At 35.5% G+C, this 24,571-nt stretch overlaps 4 protein-coding genes across 5 annotated transcripts; all 4 read left to right on the plus strand.

Annotated features, from left to right (window-relative positions):
* Positions 1-3,978: 3,978 nt before the first annotated feature.
* On the plus strand, positions 3,979-6,734 carry LOC21390149 (glyceraldehyde-3-phosphate dehydrogenase, cytosolic). 2 transcript variants are annotated; one of them, XM_010104875.2, is made up of 12 exons: positions 3,979-4,069; positions 4,200-4,232; positions 4,373-4,473; positions 4,570-4,685; positions 4,790-4,889; positions 5,164-5,310; positions 5,424-5,484; positions 5,578-5,675; positions 5,768-5,910; positions 6,053-6,136; positions 6,291-6,380; positions 6,474-6,734. In XM_010104875.2, exons 1-12 carry the CDS (start codon positions 4,066-4,068, stop codon positions 6,520-6,522), a joined length of 1,026 nt encoding a protein of 341 aa, XP_010103177.1. In that variant the 5' UTR covers positions 3,979-4,065; the 3' UTR covers positions 6,523-6,734. The 2 variants fall into 2 exon arrangements, with proteins under 2 accessions (XP_010103177.1, XP_024025728.1); XM_024169960.1 differs by having other exon boundaries at positions 3,995-4,069; positions 4,197-4,232.
* Positions 6,735-12,465: 5,731 nt separating this feature from the next.
* LOC21390150 (pentatricopeptide repeat-containing protein At3g04130, mitochondrial) lies at positions 12,466-14,362 on the plus strand. Its single transcript, XM_010104876.2, has one exon. It carries the CDS (start codon positions 12,495-12,497, stop codon positions 13,962-13,964), a length of 1,470 nt encoding a protein of 489 aa, XP_010103178.1. The 5' UTR covers positions 12,466-12,494; the 3' UTR covers positions 13,965-14,362.
* A 3,403-nt stretch (positions 14,363-17,765) lies between these two features.
* On the plus strand, positions 17,766-20,779 carry LOC21390151. Its single transcript, XM_010104877.2, has 2 exons — positions 17,766-18,704; positions 19,291-20,779. The coding sequence occupies exons 1-2, from the start codon at positions 17,976-17,978 to the stop codon at positions 20,557-20,559; spliced, it is 1,998 nt and encodes a 665-aa protein (XP_010103179.1). The 5' UTR covers positions 17,766-17,975; the 3' UTR covers positions 20,560-20,779.
* Positions 20,780-21,794: 1,015 nt separating this feature from the next.
* LOC21390152 (lysine histidine transporter 1) lies at positions 21,795-24,292 on the plus strand. The gene is made up of 7 exons (XM_010104878.1): positions 21,795-21,970; positions 22,376-22,759; positions 22,883-23,276; positions 23,398-23,503; positions 23,841-23,932; positions 24,018-24,086; positions 24,194-24,292. The coding sequence occupies exons 1-7, from the start codon at positions 21,795-21,797 to the stop codon at positions 24,290-24,292; spliced, it is 1,320 nt and encodes a 439-aa protein (XP_010103180.1).
* The last annotated feature ends 279 nt before the right edge of the window (positions 24,293-24,571 follow it).

Raw genomic sequence — 24,571 nt, forward strand, 5'->3', positions numbered from 1 at the left:
TATAATAATAGCTTTTTATTATATTAAATATAATAATAAATATATATTATATTATAATTATATATATATGATAATATAATATAATATAATATGGTCGTAATTTTTAACTATTCTCAACAATTCAATCTCATAATTTATCAAACGCTATTACAATGATTTTAGAACCAGCACAGCTACTATAATTATAATTTATCAAACACTCAGCTGCTTTTTGTAACAACTGCTTCTTCCTTCAGCACAGCTAAAAATAAATTTTCTAAAATCTATAGTACTACCAAACTAAGCCATTATTTATTAGATTTCAACATTTTTCCTCTTTAAAAGAGGAAGCTCCAACGTTTTATAAGAGTTAACAAAACTTTAAACCTTTTATTTTCAAAGTTTTCATAAACTATAATCCAAAAAAAAAAAAAAAACAAACTAGTTGTGCCGCCCAATATTGCCCCTATGCCACGTGCATATCTCTTCTCTTCTCTTAACATTGTCGCGGTCGATAATACCAATCACCACAGTCAATCTTCAAATGAAAGTACATTTTTTTATTGGCGGCAAAGATCAGAGCCAACTAGCAAGTGCTCCACAAGGGTTGTCGTACAACTATTTCTATTTATAAATTAGATCAATGCAAAATTAATTTAACAATTAAAACAAAATTACCTTTTGACAGTGAAAAATGAAAGTTCGTCAATAAAAACTTCATATTTTGTAGGAAGCTAAGACGTTTGGAATGAGGATTCGGACCATAATTCGAATTATGATTCGTGAATTGTTATAATATTTTCTCTTACAAAAAGTACATATAAAACGAGAATGATTCTGAATCTATGAACCAAACGTTTGAAGTCACAATAACATATCAATCTAGTCGATTTAATAAGGTTAATTTATTGCACGGAAGAATTACTAACTCCATTTAGCATAGTTCAAGAGATCCACTGATAATTGACAACATTGTTCTTAAAAACCTGTCAATATAAACTTGATTTAACATGTGTAATTTTTTTTTTTTGAAACATTCTAAATTCCTGTTGAGGAGATTTTCTTTATTCAGTTATTTTTTTAAGGACTTCTCCATTATTATTATTTTTTTTCTTTTGGAGAACTTTTAATTCCACTTCTAGAAAAGGTTTTTCTAAAAATCTCAAGTGTATGATAAGTTCTTAGTGCACAAATTTAAAATTATTATCGATTTATGTGTATTTTTTATGAAAAAAAAATACTATAACAAATACGAATCATAATACGAATTCTCATACTAAATACTTTCCTAATAATTTACTTGACCAACCTTGCAATAGGGGAAATCTTGGATTATGCTCCCAAGAAGCGCATATTCCACAATCTCCAATTTCCAAATTAGGTAAAAATAAAAATTAATTTGGTATCCAGCAAGAAAATAAAAAACAATTTGACTACTCAACCAACAGTAATAGAACACTCTAGAACATCCCATCACAAACGGTTCTGTTTGAACTTTGAACTTTGATCGTGACATATGAATTTCCATTTTTGACCCGAAAGGCTTCCGGTTCACGTGATCTCTTACGCAAATCAAGCTTCCATTGGCTCACTCAACCCCAACTTTCCTTTGATTTCTGTTCGAATATTCCCCGATTATTCCCCACGCTCGTTTTAGGCAAGTGCAAATCTACCGCGAATAGGAGACGTTTAGTTCATGTATTAAAATTATGATATTATAACTATTTTTTATTTATATATATTTTTTATAAAAAAAAATATTATAATAAATAATAAATCATGATTCGAATCGGGGTACGAATTTCTCAACAAAATAACTCTTTAATCATAATCAGCGGCTAATAAAAGGAGTTTTAATTAATCAGCGGCTCGGAGCCAGTTTCGTCTTGCCCAAGGAAAACCGTAAACCCCAACCCATTGCCTTTGCACGTGACCTTGCTCCTTTAAATGCAAGCCCACTTCTTAACGCTCCGAAACCACTAACTATTCGCTTTTTCTCTCTATCATTTCTCTATCGCTCTCCTTTAATTATTCTTAACAATTCAACCTCATAATTTACCAAACACTATTACATTGATTTTAGAACCATCACAGCTACTATAATTATAGTTTACCAAACACTCAACTGCTTTTTGTAACAGTTACTTTTTATAACAGCTGTTTTTTCCTTCAACACAGTTAAAAATAATTTTTCTAAAATCTACAGTACTACCAAACTAAGCCATTATTTATTAGATTTTAACATTTTTCCTCTTTAAAAGAGGAAACTTCAACGTTTTATAAGAGTTAAAAAAACTTTAAACCTTTTATTTTCAAAGTTTTCATAAACTATAATCCAAAAAAAAAAAAAAAACAAACTAGTTGTGCCGCCCAACATTGCCCCCTATGCCACATGCATATCTATTCTCTTCTCTTAACATTGTCATGGTCGATAATACCAATCACCACAGTCAATCTTCAAATGAAAGTAACATTTTTTTATTGGCGGCAAAGATCAGAGCCAACTAGCCAAGTGCTCCACAAGGGTTGTCGTACAACTATTTCTATTTATAAATTAGATCAGTGCAAAATTAATTTAACAATTAAAACAAAATTACCTTTTGACAGAGAAAAATGAAAGTTCGTCAATAAAAACTTCATATTTTGTAGGAAGCTAAGACTTTTGGAAAGAGGATTCGGGTCATAATTCATGACTTATTATAGTATTTTTTATCACAAAAAGCATACGTAAAATGAGAATAGTTCTGAATCTATGAACCAAACATTTGAAGTCATAATAACATATCAATCTAGTCGATTTAATAAGGTTAATTTATTGCACGGAAGAATTACTAACTCCATTTAGCATAGTTCAAGAGATCCACTTATAATTGACAACATTGTTCTTAAAAACCTGTCAATATAAACTTGATTTAACACGTGTAATTTTTTTTTTTTGGAAACATTCTGAATTCCTGTTGAGGAGATTTTCTTTATTCAGTTATTTTTTTAAGGACTTCTCCATTATTATTATTTTTTTCTTTTGGAGAACTTTTAATTCCACTTCTAGAAAAGGTTTTTCTAAAAATCTTAAGTGTATGATAAGTTCTTAGTAGACGTTTAGTTCACAGATTCAGAATTATTATTAATTTATGTGTATTTTTTATGAGAAAAAATACTATAACAAACTACGAATTATAATACAAATTCTCACACCAAACACTCTCTTAGAGCCCGTTTGGTTCATAGATTAGAACCATTTTTGATTTATGTGTGTTTTTTATGAGAAAAAATACTGTAACAAATTATAAACTATAATTCGAATCAGAGAATAAATCTTCCAACTAAACAGACTCTAAATAATTTACTTGACCAACCTTGCAATAGGGGAAATCTTGGATTATGCTCCCGAGAAGCGCATATTCCACAATCTCCAATTTCCAAATTAGGTAAAAATCAAAATTAATTTGGTATCCAGCAAGAAAATAAAAAACAATTTGACTACTCAACCAACAGTAATAGAACACTCTAGAACATCCCATCACAAACGGTTCTGTTTGAACTTTGAACTTTGATCGTGACATATGAATTTCCCTTTTTGACCCGAAAGGCTTCCGGCTCACGTGATCTCTTACGCAAATCAAGCTTCCATTGGCTCACTCAACCCCAACTTCCCTTTGATTTCTGTTCGAATATTCCCCGATTATTCCCCACGCTCGTTTCTGTTCAAATCTACCGCGAATAAAATGTTTAATTCATAAATTAAAATTATGAGATTAAAATTATTTTTTATAAAAAAAAATATTATAATAAATAATAAATTATGATTTAAATAGGGTACGAATTCCCAATCAAACAACTCTTTAATCATAATCAGCGGCTGATAAAAGGAGTTTTAATTAAACAGCGGCTCGGAGCCAGTTTCGTCTTGCCCAAGGAAAACCGTAAACCCCAACCCATTGCCTTTGCACGTGACCGAACCACCTGTTGCTCCTTTAAATGCAAGCCCACTTCTTAACGCTCCGAAACCACTAACTATTCGCTTTTTCTCTCTATCATTTCTCTATCGCTCTCCTCGTAATCTCAGTCTCGCTCTACTTTTCTCCAATGGGTAATTCATTTTTGATCCTTTTTCTTTTGTCTCGGTTTCGATGTGATGTTCTTTTGTTGGATCTATTTTTATCCGACTTATGTTTTCATTTCTGTGATTAATTATTATTTTTTATTTTATTGATTAGCAGCTTCAGACAAGAAGATCAAGATCGGAATCAACGGTAATAGTCAGAGCTCAGATCTAATTAACGTGTAGATGAAGCATCAATCTAATTCGTAGATTTGATTTTTGTTTTTTTGTTAGGTTTTTACTGTTCTTTTGCTAAGTGAACTGATTTTTTTTTTGGTGGGAATGTTGTAGGATTTGGAAGGATCGGTCGTTTGGTGGCTAGGGTTGCTCTTCAGAGGAACGATGTTGAGCTTGTTGCTGTTAACGATCCCTTTATCACCACTGATTACATGGTAAGTTTGATGATTGATTACTGCGATTTTGGCTTCGGATTTGTCGAAAAAGAAAATCTGAATTCTGATCTGATGATTTACTGCGATTGATTTCAGACCTACATGTTCAAGTTCGATTCCGTACACGGACAATGGAAGCACCATGACGTCAAGGTCAAGGACTCCAAGACCCTTCTCTTCGGCGAGAAGGCCGTCACTGTTTTTGGACACAGGTATACAGATCGCACTTTTAGAGCACATTCTTTTAGAGTTGCGTTTTACTTGGAAGTGTTAATTTGAATCTTAAAAATGGTTCTGTTTTATTTGGTGTTCGAAGAAACCCGGAGGAAATCCCGTGGGGTGAAACCGGAGCCGATTTCGTCGTCGAGTCGACTGGAGTTTTCACTGACAAGGACAAGGCAGCAGCCCACTTGAAGGTTTGCTCTGATTTCTAATTAATAATTTTGTTGGTTTTGAAAAAATGTGATGTGCTTATGGTTTATGGATGTTTTGTTTTGGCTGGTTTTAGTGGTGTTGTGAGATTTGTTGTTTTGTAATCCGTTTATGTTTTATGGCTATGGATTTTTATTGGAAAATATGGCTATGATGGATTTTTATTGGACAATAAGTCAATTTATTGCCGTGGATTGTTTGATATTTTGGATATCTCGGTGTGAGCTAGAATTTGACTTGGATTGCCATGTATACCAGGGTGGTGCAAAGAAGGTTATAATCTCTGCGCCAAGTAAGGATGCACCCATGTTTGTTGTTGGTGTCAATGAGCACGAGTACAAGCCAGAGTTGGACATTGTTTCCAATGCTAGCTGCACCACCAACTGCCTTGCTCCCTTGGCCAAGGTTGTTTCTTTTCCCATTTTTTTAATTAATTAATTTTTTTTTGGTTTATGTAGCTGCCTGAATTTGTTACTCAGTTTACACTTATCATTGTACTTACGTTAAATTTGCTACAGGTCATCAACGACAAGTTTGGAATTGTTGAGGGTCTCATGACCACCGTGCACTCCATCACTGGTAAGCCATTGTGATTGGTGATGAAGTTAGCTTCGTGGGATCATGATTTATGAATCGAGAAATTGAGCTTTTTTTTTTGTTTTTGTAATTTAGCTACTCAGAAAACTGTCGACGGCCCATCATCGAAGGACTGGAGAGGTGGAAGAGCTGCTTCCTTCAACATCATTCCCAGCAGCACTGGAGCTGCCAAGGTAATTAATATATAGGCTCGTTCAATTGCATTCTTTTTGGGTTTTGTGAATATCATTCACCAATGTTGGCTTTCTTGTTTTTGGTTACACAGGCCGTTGGAAAAGTTCTGCCAGCTCTTAATGGTAAGCTGACTGGAATGTCCTTCCGAGTTCCTACGGTGGATGTCTCAGTTGTTGATCTCACCGTCAGGATTCAGAAGGCGGCAACCTATGAGGAGATCAAGGATGCCATCAAGTGAGCATTGTTTACTGTTTTCTGCTATCTTTTTTGTTATCTGGTTCATTAGCAAACTAGCAAGCATACAATGTCCTCTGCATATTTCAAAGCACAAATGTTTTGTAGTTTAACTTTTAATATGTTACTTTTATATAATCAGGGAGGCGTCTGAAGGCAAGCTGAAGGGTATTTTGGGTTACACTGAAGAAGATGTTGTGTCTACTGATTTTGTTGGTGACAGCAGGTAAGTTCGTAGTTTGATAACTCTTTGTTCTTCTTATACATGTCGTTGAGGTAAATAAAATTGGGAGATACAATCTGGGGTCTACCGTTGGAACACTTGATTTACGAGATGATTGTGGACTTATCTAATTTAATGTTTGCGCTACTTACTACAGGTCAAGCATTTTTGATGCCAAGGCTGGAATTGCATTGAACAGCAACTTTGTGAAACTTGTGTCTTGGTACGACAACGAGTGGGGCTACAGGTAATTACATTTTTCTTCCTCGGCTTTTTGGTGTTTATGGTTTATATTTATTCTGCTTCTTTTCTAACCGTTTTGCTTCCTCTTGTCTTGCAGTTCCCGTGTGGTTGACTTGATCTGCCACATTGCATCCGTCAGCAAATAAACTATACCTTTTGAAGATTCAAGGCTTCTCTTTTCCCCGTTTTGGTCGAGTTTAAAGGTTTTAGTTGTCGGTGTTCTAAGTTTGGAGTTTTGAATAAGCAATGAGGCCTATCATGTAATGTGGTAGTTAGAATTTTATAATTTTGATGTAAACAATTACATGGTCTTCATATGAAATTTATGGAAAGGTGGCTTTCTCTTACTTGTATTTTATCACCCCTTTTCCAGTTTTTGATTATTAGTTCGCACTTGAAAAGCTGGTTTTATTTGAGGTGTCCTAATAAACAAATGAAAAAACTTTCTTCTTTTTCTTTATTATTATTTTTTTTTGGTTCAATGTTCAGCGGTGGTACCTTGTAGGCATTTGTTTAAACCAAATCTATTCCTGATGGGGCAAAATTTTTGCATATTCAACCGTAAGAAAGCCTATGTACCCAAGATGTTACTGCAGAGAACCCCCTCCACCTTTTTATTGTTTTGTCGGGTAAACGCCATCATGTTGTCAAGAAACGATGCATCTTTTGTGCCTTGCGATTCAACGTCGTTTACTCTCTGGGTATGTTTACTTTAGATCAAAGGAAAAAGGTTGATGTAAAAAGAGAAGGAGTGATTCTCTTTCTAATCTAATAATGTGTCTATTTATAAAATTAGTAATGAAGATTTAGTAGGCTTTACACATTATATGAAATGAAGAAAATGAATATTAATCCTTGCACCCACTTTAGTATTAATTTCTTGTTAAAAGAAATGAATACTAAATTTACTTATCTACACTTAGGGCATGTTTATTTTGTATCAAAGGAAAATGGAAAGTAACAAGTGATTCCATTTTCCATCTAATAATGCGTTTACTTAAGAAGATTTAGTGGGCCCCACATAATATAGACAATGAGGAAAGAGAATATCACCTTTTAGTACTGATTTCTTGTCAAAAAGAATAAATACTAAATTTACTTATCTATCATTAATGAATTATTATACATTCAATGCTTATTTAATTGTGTAAAATGACATTTTAGTGATTACATTGATAACATTATTATTCTTAATTTTAAAAAACATAAGAAGAAGAATGGGGTTGTTTCCCATTACACCATCTAATCGTTAAGTAAACAAATGAAAATGAATAAAAGACCCTTAATCTTATTACTTTACTTTCCTTTCTAACCCTATTACCTTTCCCATTACATTTCTTTACTGTTTGGTAAACGCGCATTTAATAAATTACTATACAATCAATGATTATTTAATTGTGTAAAAGAACATTTTAGTGATTACATTCATAAAATTACTATTCCTAATTTTAATAAACATAAGAAAGGGAATTGTGTTATTTTTCATTAGACTATCTGATAATCAAATAAACACAAAAAAGAAAACGAGTGACTCTTAATCTTATTACATAATTTTTTTTTCCAATTCCATTACCTTTTTCATTATATTCATTTACAGTTTACTAAACACGCTCTATATTTAGAAAATTAAAAGGAAACAAACATCAAGGGTACATTTACATTTTAGAAGCCATATTGACGCATACCTGAAACATAAATAAATTTAAGGGAAATAGTAGGAAATAGGTCAATATGAAAAACTTAAGAAAGTATATAGGCTAACTTTTAGTTATAGAAATTAATAGGCCATAACTTGTCAAGTTATGGTTCATAACCAGATAAGTTATGGACAAACTTGTCAAGTTATGGTTCATAGCCAGACAAGTTATGGATAAAAACCGGGAATAACTTGTCAAGTTATGGTTCATAACCAGACAAGTTATGGACGAAAACAGTAATTTGGTCTATTTATTAACTTATGTAAACTATTGACCTATTAATTTTAATTCATCTCAAGTCTTGGCCTATTTTCCTCTTTTTCCCTAAATTCAACAATAAATTCAATCATGAAAAAAAAAAAAAAATTTAAAAGAAACTAGTATGCATAATAAGACCACTGCCTTTCTCTTCCGAAAAATGTGTATGTATAAAAGCCTGCGATCCTTAATCAAAATTAGTATGCATAATACGACCATCGATTAGGAACCTGTAGTTAGTAATATAAATACGGGGTCTAGTCTCGAATGTTGCTATATATTGTTTCTTCAGTTTACGCTGATTCAATAAAGCTTCATTTCTTCAGAAATTGTGAGGTTCCTAACACCATAATGACCGAATACTCCAAAAATCCATTTGATATCTAAGTAGAAAACAAATACACGGTACATTAAAGCCAATACTTCTTAACAATTCCATCGCATGCAAATACAGTATACTTAGAACATAAAGCCAACAACATTAGGTGGCTTGGTGCAAAAAAGATGATATATAGTATCAGGCTAAACAATTATAACACTTAATGGACAGAAAATGTGAAAAAGCTGAATAGGAGGAATAAGCCTAACTTAAACCCATAAAAGATTATAAACATAAACCGTGAGCCTAAAATAAAGTGTTTGTCTTCAAAAATTCAGTTTCAGCTCCCCCTCTCCAAAAAAAAAAAAAAAAAAAAGGTTCATTCTCTCAAGGCATACCTATAAAATTCCATTAATGCTACCGTACCTCTGTTATTTTGATTGAATATGACTACTAAAATAGTATTTGGTAGGAAGATTCGTGTCATGGTTCGAATTATGATTCGTGGGTCGTTACTGTATTTTCTCTCACAAAAAATACACATTAAACGAAAATAATTCTGAATCCATGAACCAAACGTCTACTAAGATCTTCTTGAACTTTATCTCAATAAAAGAGCTTGCAAGGCATTATCCTTTTCACTACTATCATGGCACAATTACTCAGGAATCCATTTTGATGGTAAAGTAGAAAACAATTACTTCTTAGTTAAACAAATTCATATCCAAGCTTAAAAGTTAGAACACTATTTTAACAACATTTGAAAGTGTCTTGGATACTAATTTTGCTTCCATATAATAAATGTTCAGCTTTGCATTTGTTAATTAACAGCCTCTGGTGGAATGCACTTGTGAGAAAATTCGCGGTCCAAAAGCATCCTGTTACATCATACGAAAATATTGAATCAATTTGTGTTTCGTACCTCTCAAGTGTAGCTTCATAAACTAGAGCCTTTGGTAGAATCCACTTGTAGAGCTACGTCGTGGTCCAAGAACATCCTATCATATCAATCAAAATATAAGTATATACATAGAACATTAGGCATATAAATGGTATAATAGATATTTCAACTTGTACTATAATCACCACAACAACTAAACCAACATTAACAGACACTTTTGCAGTAGCAGCCGTAATGAAGGTCCACAAAACCAGAAGAAAATACGACAATATATAGAACAATGCAGATCAGCATCAACTTATTGCCAAATTTTAACTATTCAACTATGCGACAACGACACACTTGGTTAATTGGTTAATGAGGTGCTCCAGTGCTAAATCCACAGAGCATTCAGGGCGAAACTCGTTACAAATTAGAAAATTGAACATGAATAGTGGCGGGAGAAAACCTCCTCTTTCATGTCAAACTTGCGAGAAGCAGATTCTTTTAATAATGAGCAAACTTTCCCTTGCGACTTCTTATTGTTGGTGAAAATTTCGCAAAGGAATTTGTCTATTGTGTACTGATCGACTCCACCACTGAGAATAGGAAACTGCGATATTGGGCACGTTTAGAATTCGTTCTAAAATGATTTTATTTTTTGTATGAAAATTAAAATGAAAACGTTTTTAATTTCAGATAGAAATCATTTTTAAAAATGTGTTTGGTAGTTTTATCAAGAGATTATTTTTAGTATTAAAAAAACCCATTAATGTCTCTCTCTGCTCGAGAGATGAGAAAATGAAAATAAAAAATGAAAAATGATTAAAAGTCGTTTTTCATTTTTCTCTCGTTTTACACTAAATTAAAAAATCATTTTTCATTTCTGTTTTTTTTGTCTTTATTGTGTTAAATGCCGTTTTAGAAACGTTTTTATTTTTTCTTTCTCAAAAAATATGAAAAATAAAAACGGGATCAATTCCTAACACGTCCATTAACTCTCTGAAACGCTTATGAAAATGATCATAAAACATACGATTCTTATTTAGCTACTTAAACATGAGACTACGAAGCTTGTAGTACGAGTCATCCTCTAAAAATAGATGACAATATGATGATCCCCCATCTCGTCCAGCTCGGCCAATTTCGTACAGAATCAAATCACTCTTTCGTTTAGTGAACTTCAGTTCTAATATAACCTCAAATAGCAAGAGGTTTCAAAGCACATTTCAACCTGAACACAGTCGTCCAAGCTTTCTGGCAAGCTGTAATGAATGACCCGAAGCAGATGCTATTAAGCGAATCGCAATACTAAATCCTAAGAACTTGGGACTAATGCAAAGCCACCATTGTGCTTTGCAATTTGCATGGATACAAATGTCTATAGAGTAGAAGCACATCTTTTAGATATCCATAATATCAGATTGAAGGTCTGTTTTATAATTCATAAAGGAAATATGATTCCTTCAGTTCGAAAGACTTTGTGGGAACTTGGAGAACATGACACATTCAAAATTGGATTACGTATACCGTCGTCTTAAGGTAGCATCTAATCTGATACAATGCAACAAATCACTACTATAATGTGCATAGTATTCTTACAGCGCCAATACCAAATGCCACAGTTGCAACAACCTTTGATTAAAGCAAAGAGTTAATGACTCGAGAAACTATAAAAGTGGTTCACTATATGCCCGTTTATTTACCGATTTGAGTTTAGAATTTAAGTTTTGATATAGTAAAAAACTCTTAATAAATTCTCACATAAAATCACATCTCAACTCGAATTAAAAATTCGAATCAGCGAACTAAACGGTGTCTATATGTCTATAGAAAGACCAATAGACAGGAAAATGTAAAATGTTTATTACTAAATTGACTCACTGAGTTGACTCGTTATACTCACCACTCGGATCTCGTTGGTGCAAAATAACTCCTGTAAACGGCTACGGTCTTTGCAGGTATACTCGGATTTGGTTATTACGTCAGTTTCAGACTGCACGAATAAAATGCAACAATTAATTTGCCCATTAGAACCAGAAATGCCAATAGGAGCACAGAAAGCTGATCTAGAATCGGGAGCTCCAATACAAGAAAGATAGATATTCCATTTCAAGAGAGAGAGACTGAGAGAGAGAGATATTTATACTGACTTGTGTATTCGATTATGGACCCAATTAAGATAATATCATTTAATTAAGTCGTATTATTATTTCCAAAAAGATTTATGGCATTTGATTAGTTGGCATTAAATCATAAATAAATGACCACGCTTGGCCTTTCTAATTGTCAAGCAAGTGTTAGCTTCCCTTGAAGTTTCTTCAATGCTTCTCCCAAATGCACGGATATCGTCAATGTGCAAAAGTTTCCTCACATCACATGTCGTCAATGTGCAAAAGTTTCCTGTCGCATGTCGTCAATGTGCAAAAGTTTCCTGTCATTTTTGTTTCCACATATCCTCAATGTGCAAAAGTTTCCTCACATCACATGTCGTTAATATGCAAAAGTTTCCTGTCGTTTTTTTTTCTGACGTTTTTTTTTTCACATGTCGTCAATGTGCAAAAGTTTCCTCACATCACATGTCGTCAATGTGCAAAAGTTTCCTCACATCACATGTTGTCAATGTGCAAAAGTTTCCTGTCATTTTTTTTTCACATATCGTCAATGTGCAAAAGTTTCCTTACATCACATGTCGTTAATATGCAAAAGTTTCCTGTCGTTTTTTTTTTCACATGTCGTCAATGTGCAAAAGTTTCCTCACATCACATGTCGTCAATGTGCAAAAGTTTCCTGTCGTTTTTTTTTTTTTCTGAAACCTTGCTGTCGTTTTTGTTTTTGTTTTTGTTTTATTGTTTTATTGTTTTTTTAGCAAGCAGCTAAGTTATGGGCTAGGAAATTAGCCTCCTAAGGAATCTTAGACAGACAAACAGCTTTAGAAATCATCCAAAAATTCGAGTTTCACTCATGATCTCTCGCGTTTCAAAATGCACCAAAAATATTATCATTCCCATCCTCTCCAATTCATCCAAAACCTGTTGTTTTATCCATGGCTCACCTGGAACTCCGGCTCTCGCTCTTTCCGACCTCGATATTCTCGTTGAGAAAGCGGGCCTCGGAAGCAGTGACGACGAGGTCGTCGAGTTTCTCTCGAATGATCCGCAATGTAACAGGATTCAACTCACCCACCACCTGTTTGATAAATTGCTTCGCCGGTTTAAGGATGATTGGAAGTCCGCTTTGGGCGTTTTCAGATGGGCCGAGTCACGCTCGGGTTACGAACATACTTTAGAAGCGTATGACATGGTTCTTGACACACTTGGAAAAATGAAGAAAATGGATAAAATGATGATGATTCTGCATGAAATGCGTGACAATAAAATTGTTACTCTTAACACTGTAGCTAAGGTTGTGAGAAGATTTGCTGGTGCTGGGCAATGGGAAGAAGCTGTGAGGATTTTTGATGAGTTGGGTAGTTTTGGTTTGGAGAAGAATGTTGAATCCATGAACTTGTTGCTTGATACTCTTTGCAAAGAGAATCGGGTTGAGCGGGCACGTGAAATGTTCTTGAAGTTGAAGGCTCATATTTTGCCAAACGCCAACACTTTTAATATTTTCATTCATGGTTGGTGCAAAGTCGGGCGGGTGGACGAGGCGAATTGGACGATCCAAGAGATGAAGGGCCATGGCTGCCGTCCTTGTGTCATAAGCTACTCCACCATCATCAGGTTTCATTGCTCTCAAAGTAACTTTGATGTGGCCCGCAGCGTGCTCGATGAAATGCGAGCCGAAGAGTGCCCTCCTAATATTGTTACTTACACTACCATCATGAGTTATATGGCAAAGGCAGAAGAGTATGAGCATGCTTTGGAAATAGCTGAGAGTGTTAAATCTGACCGGTTGAAACCCGACACCCTGTTTTATAATTCGTTGATCCACATTCTAGGGAGAGCCGGGCAAGTACGTGAGGCCATTCATGTCTTTGAAGTTGAGATGCCCAAGAGCAGTGTTGTCCCTAATACATCAACCTACAATACCATGATTGCCATGTTTTGCCATTGCTGTCAAGAGGATAAGGCCTTTAATGTTCTTAAAAGGATGGAAGATTCGGGGATTTGTAAGCCTGATGTTCAAACGTACTACCCATTGCTCAAATCTTGCTTTAGAACTGGCAAAACAGATGATTCTTTAAGCAAGTTATGGGATGACATGGTGAAAAAACATCATCTTAGTCTTGATATATCAGCCTATACGCTTCTGATTCATGGGCTCTGTCGAGCAAATAAGTGTGAGCGGGCTTACCTCTTCTTTGAGGAGATGATTGGTCAGGGAATAATGCCCAGATATAAGACGTGTCGTTTGCTTTTTGAGGAGGTCAAGCAGAAGCATATGTATGATGCTGCGGAGAAGATTGAAGACTTCATGAAGAAGATGTAAATGTCTAAGGACAGCATGCCAAGGTCTTGCATACTTGCATTCTTTTGAGATGACAAAAGATCCAACAAAATCATAGTTTTGTTTTATCCAACAAAATCATAGTTTTGTTTTTCTTTTGCTGATTGCAATTGCTTAGAGTTGCAATCAGCAGAACATATCTTCCAGTTTTTTGTAATGATTTTTGTCTAGGAACTGAAGCAACTTAAGTTTAGTACATCCGAAAAATATAAGGGCCTCAATGGTGCTTTATTGTTCATGATCGCAATGGGTTGGCTTGGAGGCAGGGTAGCCATTCCGCCAATCCTTCCCATGAAGAAAAATAACCTCCATCATTGCCCCGTTTAACTAGTTTAAGTTGATGGCGGAGCGGCTTTTCCCAATTACGGGGGTTCATGATATTTGCGGTGCCCATTTAATGAGTCGGTTTTTAAGATAAAAAGCATACACATGCATAGACTTTGAGTTAAGATGACTATTAAATCTTTTGTCCTTTCATTGTCCTAACCCGATTAAGATGACTTTAACCTTCTCCATTTAAGGTGGATTTCTATGAGTAAATGAGTTTGTGGGTAAAGTTTTCGGTCCCTTTTTACTATCATTGTTTATGGAAACGTAGATTATGTAACCACGCCTAATATAGTCGGGGTAAAAAACAAAGACACTTTTTTTTTTTAATTAATTCAGAGACAAGATTCAAGACTTTGCTAGTAAGTAGTAACGTTGGATATCAAATATGTACATTTTAGATGCAGAGTCACGTGTTTGTGTCCTTTGTCCATACATGGAACTAAGAAAGTACCTCAGATTTTAGAGAATCAATCTCGTGATCCAATGATGCTGATAACAAGTGAGGTGAAAACAAAAACTAGTAAGCTATACCCAAGAACTAGATCAAGGTGTTTCTGTGTATTTCCTTGCCATGAACTAAGCCATGTGCTAGAGGGACCACTTTTATCGTTTTTTTAAGTTTAAACCATTGTAAAGATTTTATGACACATGTGAACAACATTTTTTCGTAGACCATTGCCTCCATTATGTTGCTGCCAATACTGAAGAGCCTTAAATAAGCTATTATAGAGCTCCATGCTTGAAAACAGAAATTATATGGCTTAAACAGAATTTATATTTGCTTAAATACAATCACAGGGAATGGAACATACATGATACAACTACTAGTTTGTCATGGTGAAACACGAACTGTTGTAATGATGGAAATGTTGAAAAGATTTGCTTTCCACTAATATGTTCTAGTTGTGAACAAAAAGTGTAACTTTTGCAGGGACTTGGGTCCTGGAATAATGGAATCAATACTTTCTGCAGAATCAAAATCAGGAATTTCATCATTGGTGAGTTGAAACATGGTTGTTCTTCAGCCTAAAATATAGATTACTATATGACGGAGAAAATGAAGTATGACTGAATGAGTGATCTACAGTAGGCCATCACATGTTGGTCAAACTTAGTTCAATTTACATTTTTTTTTTTTTTTGTTTATCGGATGATTTAACAATTTAAAACTGTGTCGTGGTATATTTCTTTTTTTATGCTATCACAGAATTGTCACATTTAATACCAAAAGCCTGCAAACTTGTTGAAAGTGATATAGGCCGGAAACTTTTCCAAGAGTCTTTAGAAAACAAAAAAACAAGGAATGTTATGAGTTAGGACCACATTTCCACACACAACTACTATGTGGTTGGGAGCCAATAATATAAGAGTTGTGGCCTAAGACCTCTTGGTCAGCTTGCGGCACCGGGGGTTCTAGTGGAGTGAGGTTTAGGGAGAGGCTGCGGGTTCAATCCCGTCTTGTATCATAAAAGATGAGTTGTGGCTCTCTAAATCTACAGTTTTCTATGGATCAACTTCAGATATGGGTTTTTTTTTTATATTGTTTTTTATGTATATATTTTCTTCCTGAGAACTGACATCAATGCACTATCAAACTTGCTCGCCTTTAACTGGACATTAAAGCATTATTACAGTGAAATTTTATTGACCAAATGGTAAACACCGTAAAACTTAGTGGGGAACGGTACTACATTTAGTGTCTGCTGCCATTGCCAACTTGCACTTAACACGTTTTTTTTAATGGAGTGCCATGTCCCCCAACAATAAAAAAGCAAATAATAAGTCACTCAGAACTCTCAAAAAAAAAAAAAAAAAAAAAAAAAAAAAAAAAAAAAATTCCACCCATAGATCTCAAAACTAAAAGGAGAAGAGGGTCTCCATCTTGTGGTTTCCTTAATCAGTATCCACCTTCCTATTCAGTATTTACTCACCCAACTAGTTAGGTCAAGCAATGGCAATAAAAGAAACTCACTTGAGCAAGACTCAATAATGAAAATATAAACATCTTCTATATTTTTCTATAACCAAGTGATATTGTGGGTCTTACACCATGTTTGTTTCATGTATTCATCTATGATTCTGAATTATGATTTATGATTCTCTACAGTGTTTTTTTCTCACAAAAATCACACGTAAAATGAAAATAGTTCTGAATCATGATTCTGAATCTATAAATCAAAGACTATATTATTTTTTGGCCTATGCATTTACCCTAACAATATGGCCACGCATGTGGTAGTGACTATTGAAAAAGGCAAAAATTGAAGTTAGGACCCCTTGTTTTGTATGGGTAGTAGGTGTAAGATATGGTGTGCCCAAAAATTTGTAGTTACAAGCACCATGAGAGTGAGAGAAGCAGCAAGTTTTTGGCTTTTGCAACCAGTTTTAAAAGTGCAATTTTTTTTCTCATTTTTTTTTTCCTCAACCCGCTTTCAAGAGATGAAAAAAGTGCAAAATGACAATATGTAAAGGGCAGAGGAAATATCCCAAACTAAAAAAGAACTTTATGCTCTTAGCAAACCAACAAAGAAATAATAATTAATGAATAAAACTTTATACTGAAATGACCCAAAATACATAAAAGCTTATGTGTTTCAAATGTTATCTGTTCTGTCCCTTGCCTTTGGTCCTCTGTTATTTTCAGTTAATAAGTGCCCGTTTAGTTTGTCGATTTGAGTTATTAATTCGAGTTAAAATGTGACTCTATATGAGAATTTTTTATTATAGTAAAAAAGTCAGATATGACTGTTTATAAGAACTTTTTACTTTAATAAAATTCAAATTTTAAACTCGAATCGGTAAAATGAACGGGACCTAAAAATATTGAAACATTTAGGTCATGTTCATTTCACTGATTTGAGTTTAAAATTCGAGTTTTGTTATAGTAAAAAGCTATCAGACATAGTCATATCTAATTTTTTTGTTACAGTAAAAAACTCTCATATAAAATCACATCTTAACTCAAATTAAAAACTCGAATCTGTGAACTAAACGGGTCCTAAATTTGTTCAAAACTGAGGCAAGTAGACAAGTGCTTCCTAGTTTGGTCCTGTATTAATACATCTATAGTTATAGTCACATCTCTCTCCTCTATCTCTCTCTTGGGTTCTCACGGACTAAAAGAATCTCAATCTTTCTATGCTTAATTCTAACTTTTTTCTCCACCATATAATCTTTTTCCAAAAATCTTATTTAATCATGTGGTCTTTTTGTTTTTGTTTTTTTTTCTTTTGCCGTCTCTTTCCTCTATGAGGATCATACATTTTATTTGTAACTTCTTTCCCTTGAAACCAACGAGCCTCTCTCTCTCTCTCTCTCTCCCCCGGTAAGCTTCTTCAATTGCTTGGCCTATTATATGGCTCTCCTTCCTTTCTCTCCTCCTTCAAACACTACTTATCCCTTCTTCTCCCCATATTCTCTAATGGGTTTCTTCTAACTTTCCATGCAATTCTCAAACTTGTCAGAAAAAAATAACTGCCTTCTTTTGACCTTTATGGCTTGATTCTTTTATTCTTCATCATTTTTTAGCTTTTCCAAGACTTTCCCATCTCCAAAGTTTCAATCTCTCTCTCTCTCAATTACGTTTTCCACTTCCGCTAAGTTCTTAGTTTAGTGGAATTTCTTAGTTAGTTAATTTTCCCGGGAAAACAAAAGCAAAAGAAAATGGCACCACCAAAGTTTCCTTTGAGATGGGAAAGCATTGGAGACCAATGGTGGTATGCCTCACCAATAGACTGGGCAGCAGCCAATGGCCTCTATGATCTGGTCAGAGAGCTTCTCCATTTAGACACCAACCTCCTCATCAAGCTCACCTCTCTCCGCCGAATCCGGCGGCTGGAGACTGTCTGGGACGACGAGGCGCAATTCGACGATGTCGCCAGATGTCGCTCCCAAGTTGCCAAGAAACTCCTCCTTGCGTGTGAAACAAGGACTGGTCACAACTCCCTCATAAGAGCAGGCTATGGAGGATGGCTTCTCTACACCGCAGCCTCAGCTGGGGATGTGGAGTTCGTCAAGGAACTGCTTGAGAGAGACCCTCTTCTTGTTTATGGAGAAGGAGAGTATGGTGTCACCGATTTGTTCTACGCCGCTGCGAGGAGCAAGAATTCGGAAGTTTTCAGGCTCTTGCTTGATTCCTCCTTGACCCCTAAATGTGGCCTTAAAAGTGGAGGGTGCTTGGAGGAGGAAGCGCAGGAGCTGGGTTGTGAAGGCAAAGAGTTTAGGTGGGAAATGATGAACCGGGCAGTTCATGCCGCGGCTAGGGGCGGGAATTTGAAGATGTTGACAGATCTTCTTGGAGAAGATGGTGATAGTGAATCTCATGTTCTGACTTTCAGGGATGCTCAGGGGTGTACTGTCTTGCACACTGCCTCTGGAAGAGGTCAGATTGAGGTGAGTCCCTAGTTTCTCTCGTGTTATACGCTTCATATGTTTATCAGCTCGTTCACATTTGTTGTTTAGGATTTGCTCTTGTGATGTTTAGGAAGAAACTTTAACCTAATCTATATACTCTCCATATGGAAATAGCATCTATAAATTTATTGGCTTTAACTTCCTGTCGGTTGGAGACCAAATGCCATGGCCTACTTTTTTGGTCTATTTTGTTTGTGTCCTCAGATTTTCCTATTGCTAGTACATGCAAATGTTTATGGAACTTCCAATGCTAGCAAAGTTTGTCTATCCATACAATCCAATCTAAGCTTATCTACTAATAAATCAGGAGCAAGATATAGATAACTAGAGATTAACAATTATATTTATCTATTCGAGTTGTGCATCTTAGTTGTTTTTGTTTATTTGGATTATTTAGAGTTTGGTTAAGTTTTCCTTAACTTTCATTTGGTTAGCTTAACTATTTTGTGTTTGAAATAGGTCCTAATGACACTTTGATTAATGATAATGAAGATACAGAGTCATTGTTCTTATTCTCTTTCTATCTCGGTAATGTTGTTAAATTTGATGATTCTATCAATTTCAGGTTGTTAAGGATCTTACAGCAAACTTTAACATGATCACTTGTACGGATAATCAAGGGAACACAGCACTACATGTGGCCGCTTACAGAGGCTACTTAGCTGTTGTAGAGGTCCTAATTCTCGTGTCTCCCTCGCTTACCACTTTGCCAAACAATTATGGAGACACCTTTCTACACATGGCAGTGGCTGGTTTCCGAGCACCTGGTTTTCGAAGACTGGACAGGCAGATTGAGCTCATGAAGAAGCTACTCTGTGACAATATTGTGAACATCAAGGACATCATCAATGTGAGGAACAACGATGGAAGAACCGCTCTTCACATGGCTGTATCTGAGAACATCCACATCAACTTGGTAGAGCTCCTCATGACTGTTCCATCGATCAATCTAAATATCCGCGACGCCTATGGAATGACTCCTCTTGATCACCTCAAGCAGCGGCCGCAATCAACCTCTTCGGAGATTTTGATCAAGCAATTGATTTCGGCTGGTGGGATCTCCAACTGTCAAGACCTCAGGACAAGAAGTGCCCTTGTTTCCCACCTAAAGACGCATGGCATTGGAACTAGTCCCGGGACTTCTTTCAGAATCCCGGACGCAGAGATTTTCTTGTACACAGGCATTGAGAGTGCCAATTCTGATGCTAGTTGTGACCACGCTCAATTCAGTGAATTCTCTGGTGATCTGAGCCAGTTTGGGTCTAACAACTCATTGATGAACAACAGTAAGAAGTCAAATTCCGCAAACAATGCTGCCAAGCGCCTCAAGTTTTTCCTCAGATGGCCTAGAAAGAAAGACAAGAAGAAGCCTAATAGAGAAGACCTCAGAGACAACGATTCTCTCGATTCGTTAAGCAGAGACTTTGAGGACAATCCCATCCCTCTTAGGCAGATATATTCGAAATCTTCGTCTCTTCCCAACAACAGAAGGATATATTCTGATGGGAGTTTTCCAAGCCCGTCTACTAAAATGAGATTTTCTGCTGGATTAATGCACGGAGTGATCAAGACAATGCCTCATTTAACTACTGCTTCGGCTGATCACTATTCTGCTTCGAGTACTAATTCGGGGTCGTCCATGTCTTCACCTGAGTTCATGGACAAACAAAAGAACCTAAACATCAGGGGACCTTCTTGCTCAAACCAGAAAGAATCTGATATGAATGAGTACTTCTGTTTCGGCGCACAAGGCCTAGTGCCCGTGGAGGATTCGATGAGCTGCACGGGACAGCAACATCAGAGTTATAGACATTACAGTTCTCTAGTTGCTTGATCTTTGTGTACATACAAACGAGTTGGTCTTGAGTTGAAGGTTATTGAGCTCTTGATGTTTGTTTGTTTTTTTTTTTTTTTTTCATTCTTATACATGGTCTTTCAGTTAAATTTTTTCCCCTTTTATAAACCACGTCTGGTGAATTTTTCTTGTAGAATATGTATATCACGTGATATGATCACTGAAAAAAATATATTCATGGATATGTTATGGAATATGAGTAGAGCTATATGCATGGATATCTTGGGGAATACAAGTTATGCAACCATTTTTTTTTTTTAAGGCTTTCCATGACATGTTTGTTCTACAACACTGACTATAGGATTGTTGACTCATTCAGAAAATTTGTTGCAATTTTAGAAACAAATAAATAATAAATAAATAAATAAATTCAGCTTCATAATAAACTTGTTATGTTTATTTATGCGTGAAACCGAATGGCTATTAAATATTTAAAATTTTAGGATAATAGGTGGATAGTATTTGTTTTTTTTTAATCCAAACGTTTTTTAACTTTTTAAGCCTTCAAAAAATTTCCCAACTGTGTATAAAAAAAAAATCCCAACTGTCAAATTACCAATGACACCTTAAACGCTTCAAGTAACAACTTGTTGAATGTTTAATAACAGAGAACATGCAGGACTTTATATATATATATATATATATATATATATATGTATGTGTGTATAGAAACAGAGCATGCAGGACTTGATTTTGCTTTTAATATCTGCTGCTATAGTTCAACGTCCGAATCTCTAAATTATCGGCAGAAACAAATCAACATGTTTGAAAAGAATGGAAAAAAAAGAAAGAAAAATACACGTTAAAAGTATCTTATGAGATTTAAGAATTAAACTGAGGTGTAACTGTCAAAGTAATTGGATTTCTTTTTTTTGGAAAAAATATTTAAAACGATTAACTTTCAAAGTTTGAGTTGTAAAGGTAAACGGTTAAATAGTTTCCTAAAAATAAGGGGTTCTGTGGCGTAATTAGTTAAGTTATTCCTAATAGTAAGGAATCCTCGACGTTTAAAGTTGGCACTGATTTGTCTCAGAATTCTATTATAAATAGAGAAAGCATCAAGGGAAAAGAAGAGAAGAGAATCATTGTTTTGTGTTTGAATATTCATGTGTGATTTTGTGACTTTTGGTTGAGTTTTGAGTGCTGAAATTCTTCTGTTTTTCGATTTCTTTTAAGAAGAATATTGGTTTTCACTAGATAATCTGTTAAGAAAAATGACTGACACAAACGAGGCAAATAGCCAATCTGAAAAGGATAAGAAGATTGAGAATTGGCTTCCGATCACATCATCAAGGAATGCCAAATGGTGGTTTTCTGCTTTCCACAATGTCACTGCCATGGTAGGAGCTGGTGTTCTCAGCCTTCCTTATGCCATGTCAGAGCTTGGATGGTACGTACGTTTTGTTTCACTCCTAGGATCCAATCTTCTGTTTTCAAATCTGGTTTTGATCAATTCAAACTTTCATGGTTTTTCTGATAAAAAAAATGAAGAATAAAAATTATTTCCTCTAATCAATATAATTGTTTTATTCATTTGGTATCGAACAATGCTAAGGGGCACTAATGGTACCGAAAACCACACACGTGGGACTCACTTTTTAGTAATTGTGGTTATTAATATCAGTGGTGCTTCCAAGCGCTCTTCTTTCCTATCTTTCAAGTTCTATGGTAAATAACTTTACATTTCGAAAGCCGTTGATTTTGGTAATATCTATAAACGTGTGAAGTGGGAATATGTTTTCAATGCATAAAACTAGCCAATAATTTGTTTTTCCTTTCATTTCTTGAATCATAGGGGTCCTGGGGTGGTTATCCTTATTCTTTCATGGATAATCACTTTATACACGCTATGGCAAATGGTGGAAATGCATGAGATGGTGCCTGGGAAGAGGTTTGACAGGTACCATGAGTTGGGCCAGCATGCCTTTGGTGAAAAGCTAGGGCTTTGGATTGTTGTGCCCCAACAGTTGGTGGTGGAAGTTGGTGTCAACATTGTCTACATGGTCACAGGAGGCAAATCCATGAAGAAGGCCCATGAAACGATTTTCCCTAACATACCACACATGAAGACCTCCTACTGGATTGTATTCTTTGCTTGTATTCACTTTGTTCTCGCTCATCTCCCCAACTTCCACTCCATCCGTGGCGTCTCTTTCCTCGCAGCCATCATGTCCTTGAGGTAATAATGAACATCATTACCTATATGAAAACGAAGTAATACTAACGTACCATAACCATTGGTTTTTAACTGATCACAAATTCACATATCACTAGTGATCTAACATTTTTTTGCTATGTGCAGTTACTCAACAATTGCATGGGTTGCTTCACTTGACAAGGGAGTTCAAGATGATGTGGATTACAGTTACAGATCTAGCACTCAAGCTGGTACTGCATTGAACTTCTTTGCCGGATTGGGAGAAGTGGCATTCGCATACGCCGGTCACAATGTGGTTCTGGAGATCCAAGCTACAATTCCCTCTACACCAGAGAAGCCTTCCAAGGGACCTATGTGGAAAGGGGTCATGGTGGCCTATATAGTGGTGGCTTTGTGTTACTTCCCTGTTGCTCTAATTGGTTACTACATTTTTGGAAACAAGGTTGATGATAACATCCTCATCACGCTCGAGCAACCCGCCTGGCTTATTGCGGCAGCCAACATTTTTGTTGTTGTCCATGTCATTGGAAGCTACCAGGTGATCCTAATCTCTCACTAATAATTTCGGCCAATTTTCCATTCTTCAAGCTTACGATATGTAGAAAGGCCTTTTTGACCAACACTCATGCTTGGTGTTTGAAATGTGGACAAAATTGTAGATATATGCAATGCCAGTGTTTGACATGATTGAGACCGTGTTGGTGAAGAAGCTCGATTTCAAACCTTGTTTCAGGCTTCGCTTCATTACTCGCACCCTCTACGTTGGTGAGTTCTCTCTGCTTATTGAGTAGACTGTTATGGATTAAACCTCTAAACATTTACTAATGAGAGCATTAATATGAAATAAAGGGTAAATTAACACACATATTCATAGTGGTTCCTCAATATTAGAGCAAAATTGCTCATCGCGCTGACTCTGTTATAGATCCAAATTAGTCTCCACATACTTAACATCTAGTATCATGAAATAGTACCATGCATCGTTGTTATCACAGATGTGGAGAAATTTTCACTGATATATGATCATATGGAAAGCTTTCTCAGTTAGTGATAGCTGTGAAATCACAGTTATTGATGCATAATCATTCGTCTTCGTTTGCAGCATTGACGATGATCATAGCCATATCCATCCCTTTCTTCGGCGGACTCCTAGGATTTTTCGGAGGATTTGCTTTTGCCCCAACAACATACTTTGTAAGTCTAAGTTTACAAATTTCCCTCTTAATGACTAGTACTAAAACTTGCAAGAGACAGATTTGAAGCCTTTTCTTCTCTGCAGCTTCCCTGCATCATGTGGCTCGCGATCTACAAACCAAAGAGGTTCAGCTTATCTTGGTTCGCAAACTGGGTATGTATATGACACCTTGCAATTGCTTAAACAGTTTTTTTTTTTTTTTTAGGCTTATATAATAGAATCTGATTTCTGTTTTCATGTCTATTTTTCCCTTTACACAGATTTGCATTATCCTTGGACTAATGTTGATGGTTCTAGCGCCCATCGGTGCGCTGAGGACTATCATTTTGAACGCGAAGAGCTACAAATTCTTCTCATGATCTGTGTTTACAACAAGGATTAGCGACAAGTTCTCAAGCTTGAACCAGATGATCTCGTTGAATATTTCAAAAATGTAGATTGTAGTGTGGTTCCAGCATTCTTTTAGTTTTCAGATGAATTTGAAAGACTTTTTTTTTTCTTTTCTTTTCTTTTTTAGGAACGATATTTATTCTTGGAAACTTTTTGTTCCATCCCTGTCATCTAAACCCCTTATTTATCAGTCCAAAACATTTTCTCGTGCTCTTGAGAATTTAAGATAACTGAAAAACTATTCAACA

The sequence above is a fragment of the Morus notabilis genome, unplaced genomic scaffold (assembly GCF_000414095.1).
Source record: "Morus notabilis unplaced genomic scaffold, ASM41409v2 Scaffold549, whole genome shotgun sequence".
Classification (NCBI taxonomy): domain Eukaryota; kingdom Viridiplantae; phylum Streptophyta; class Magnoliopsida; order Rosales; family Moraceae; genus Morus; species Morus notabilis.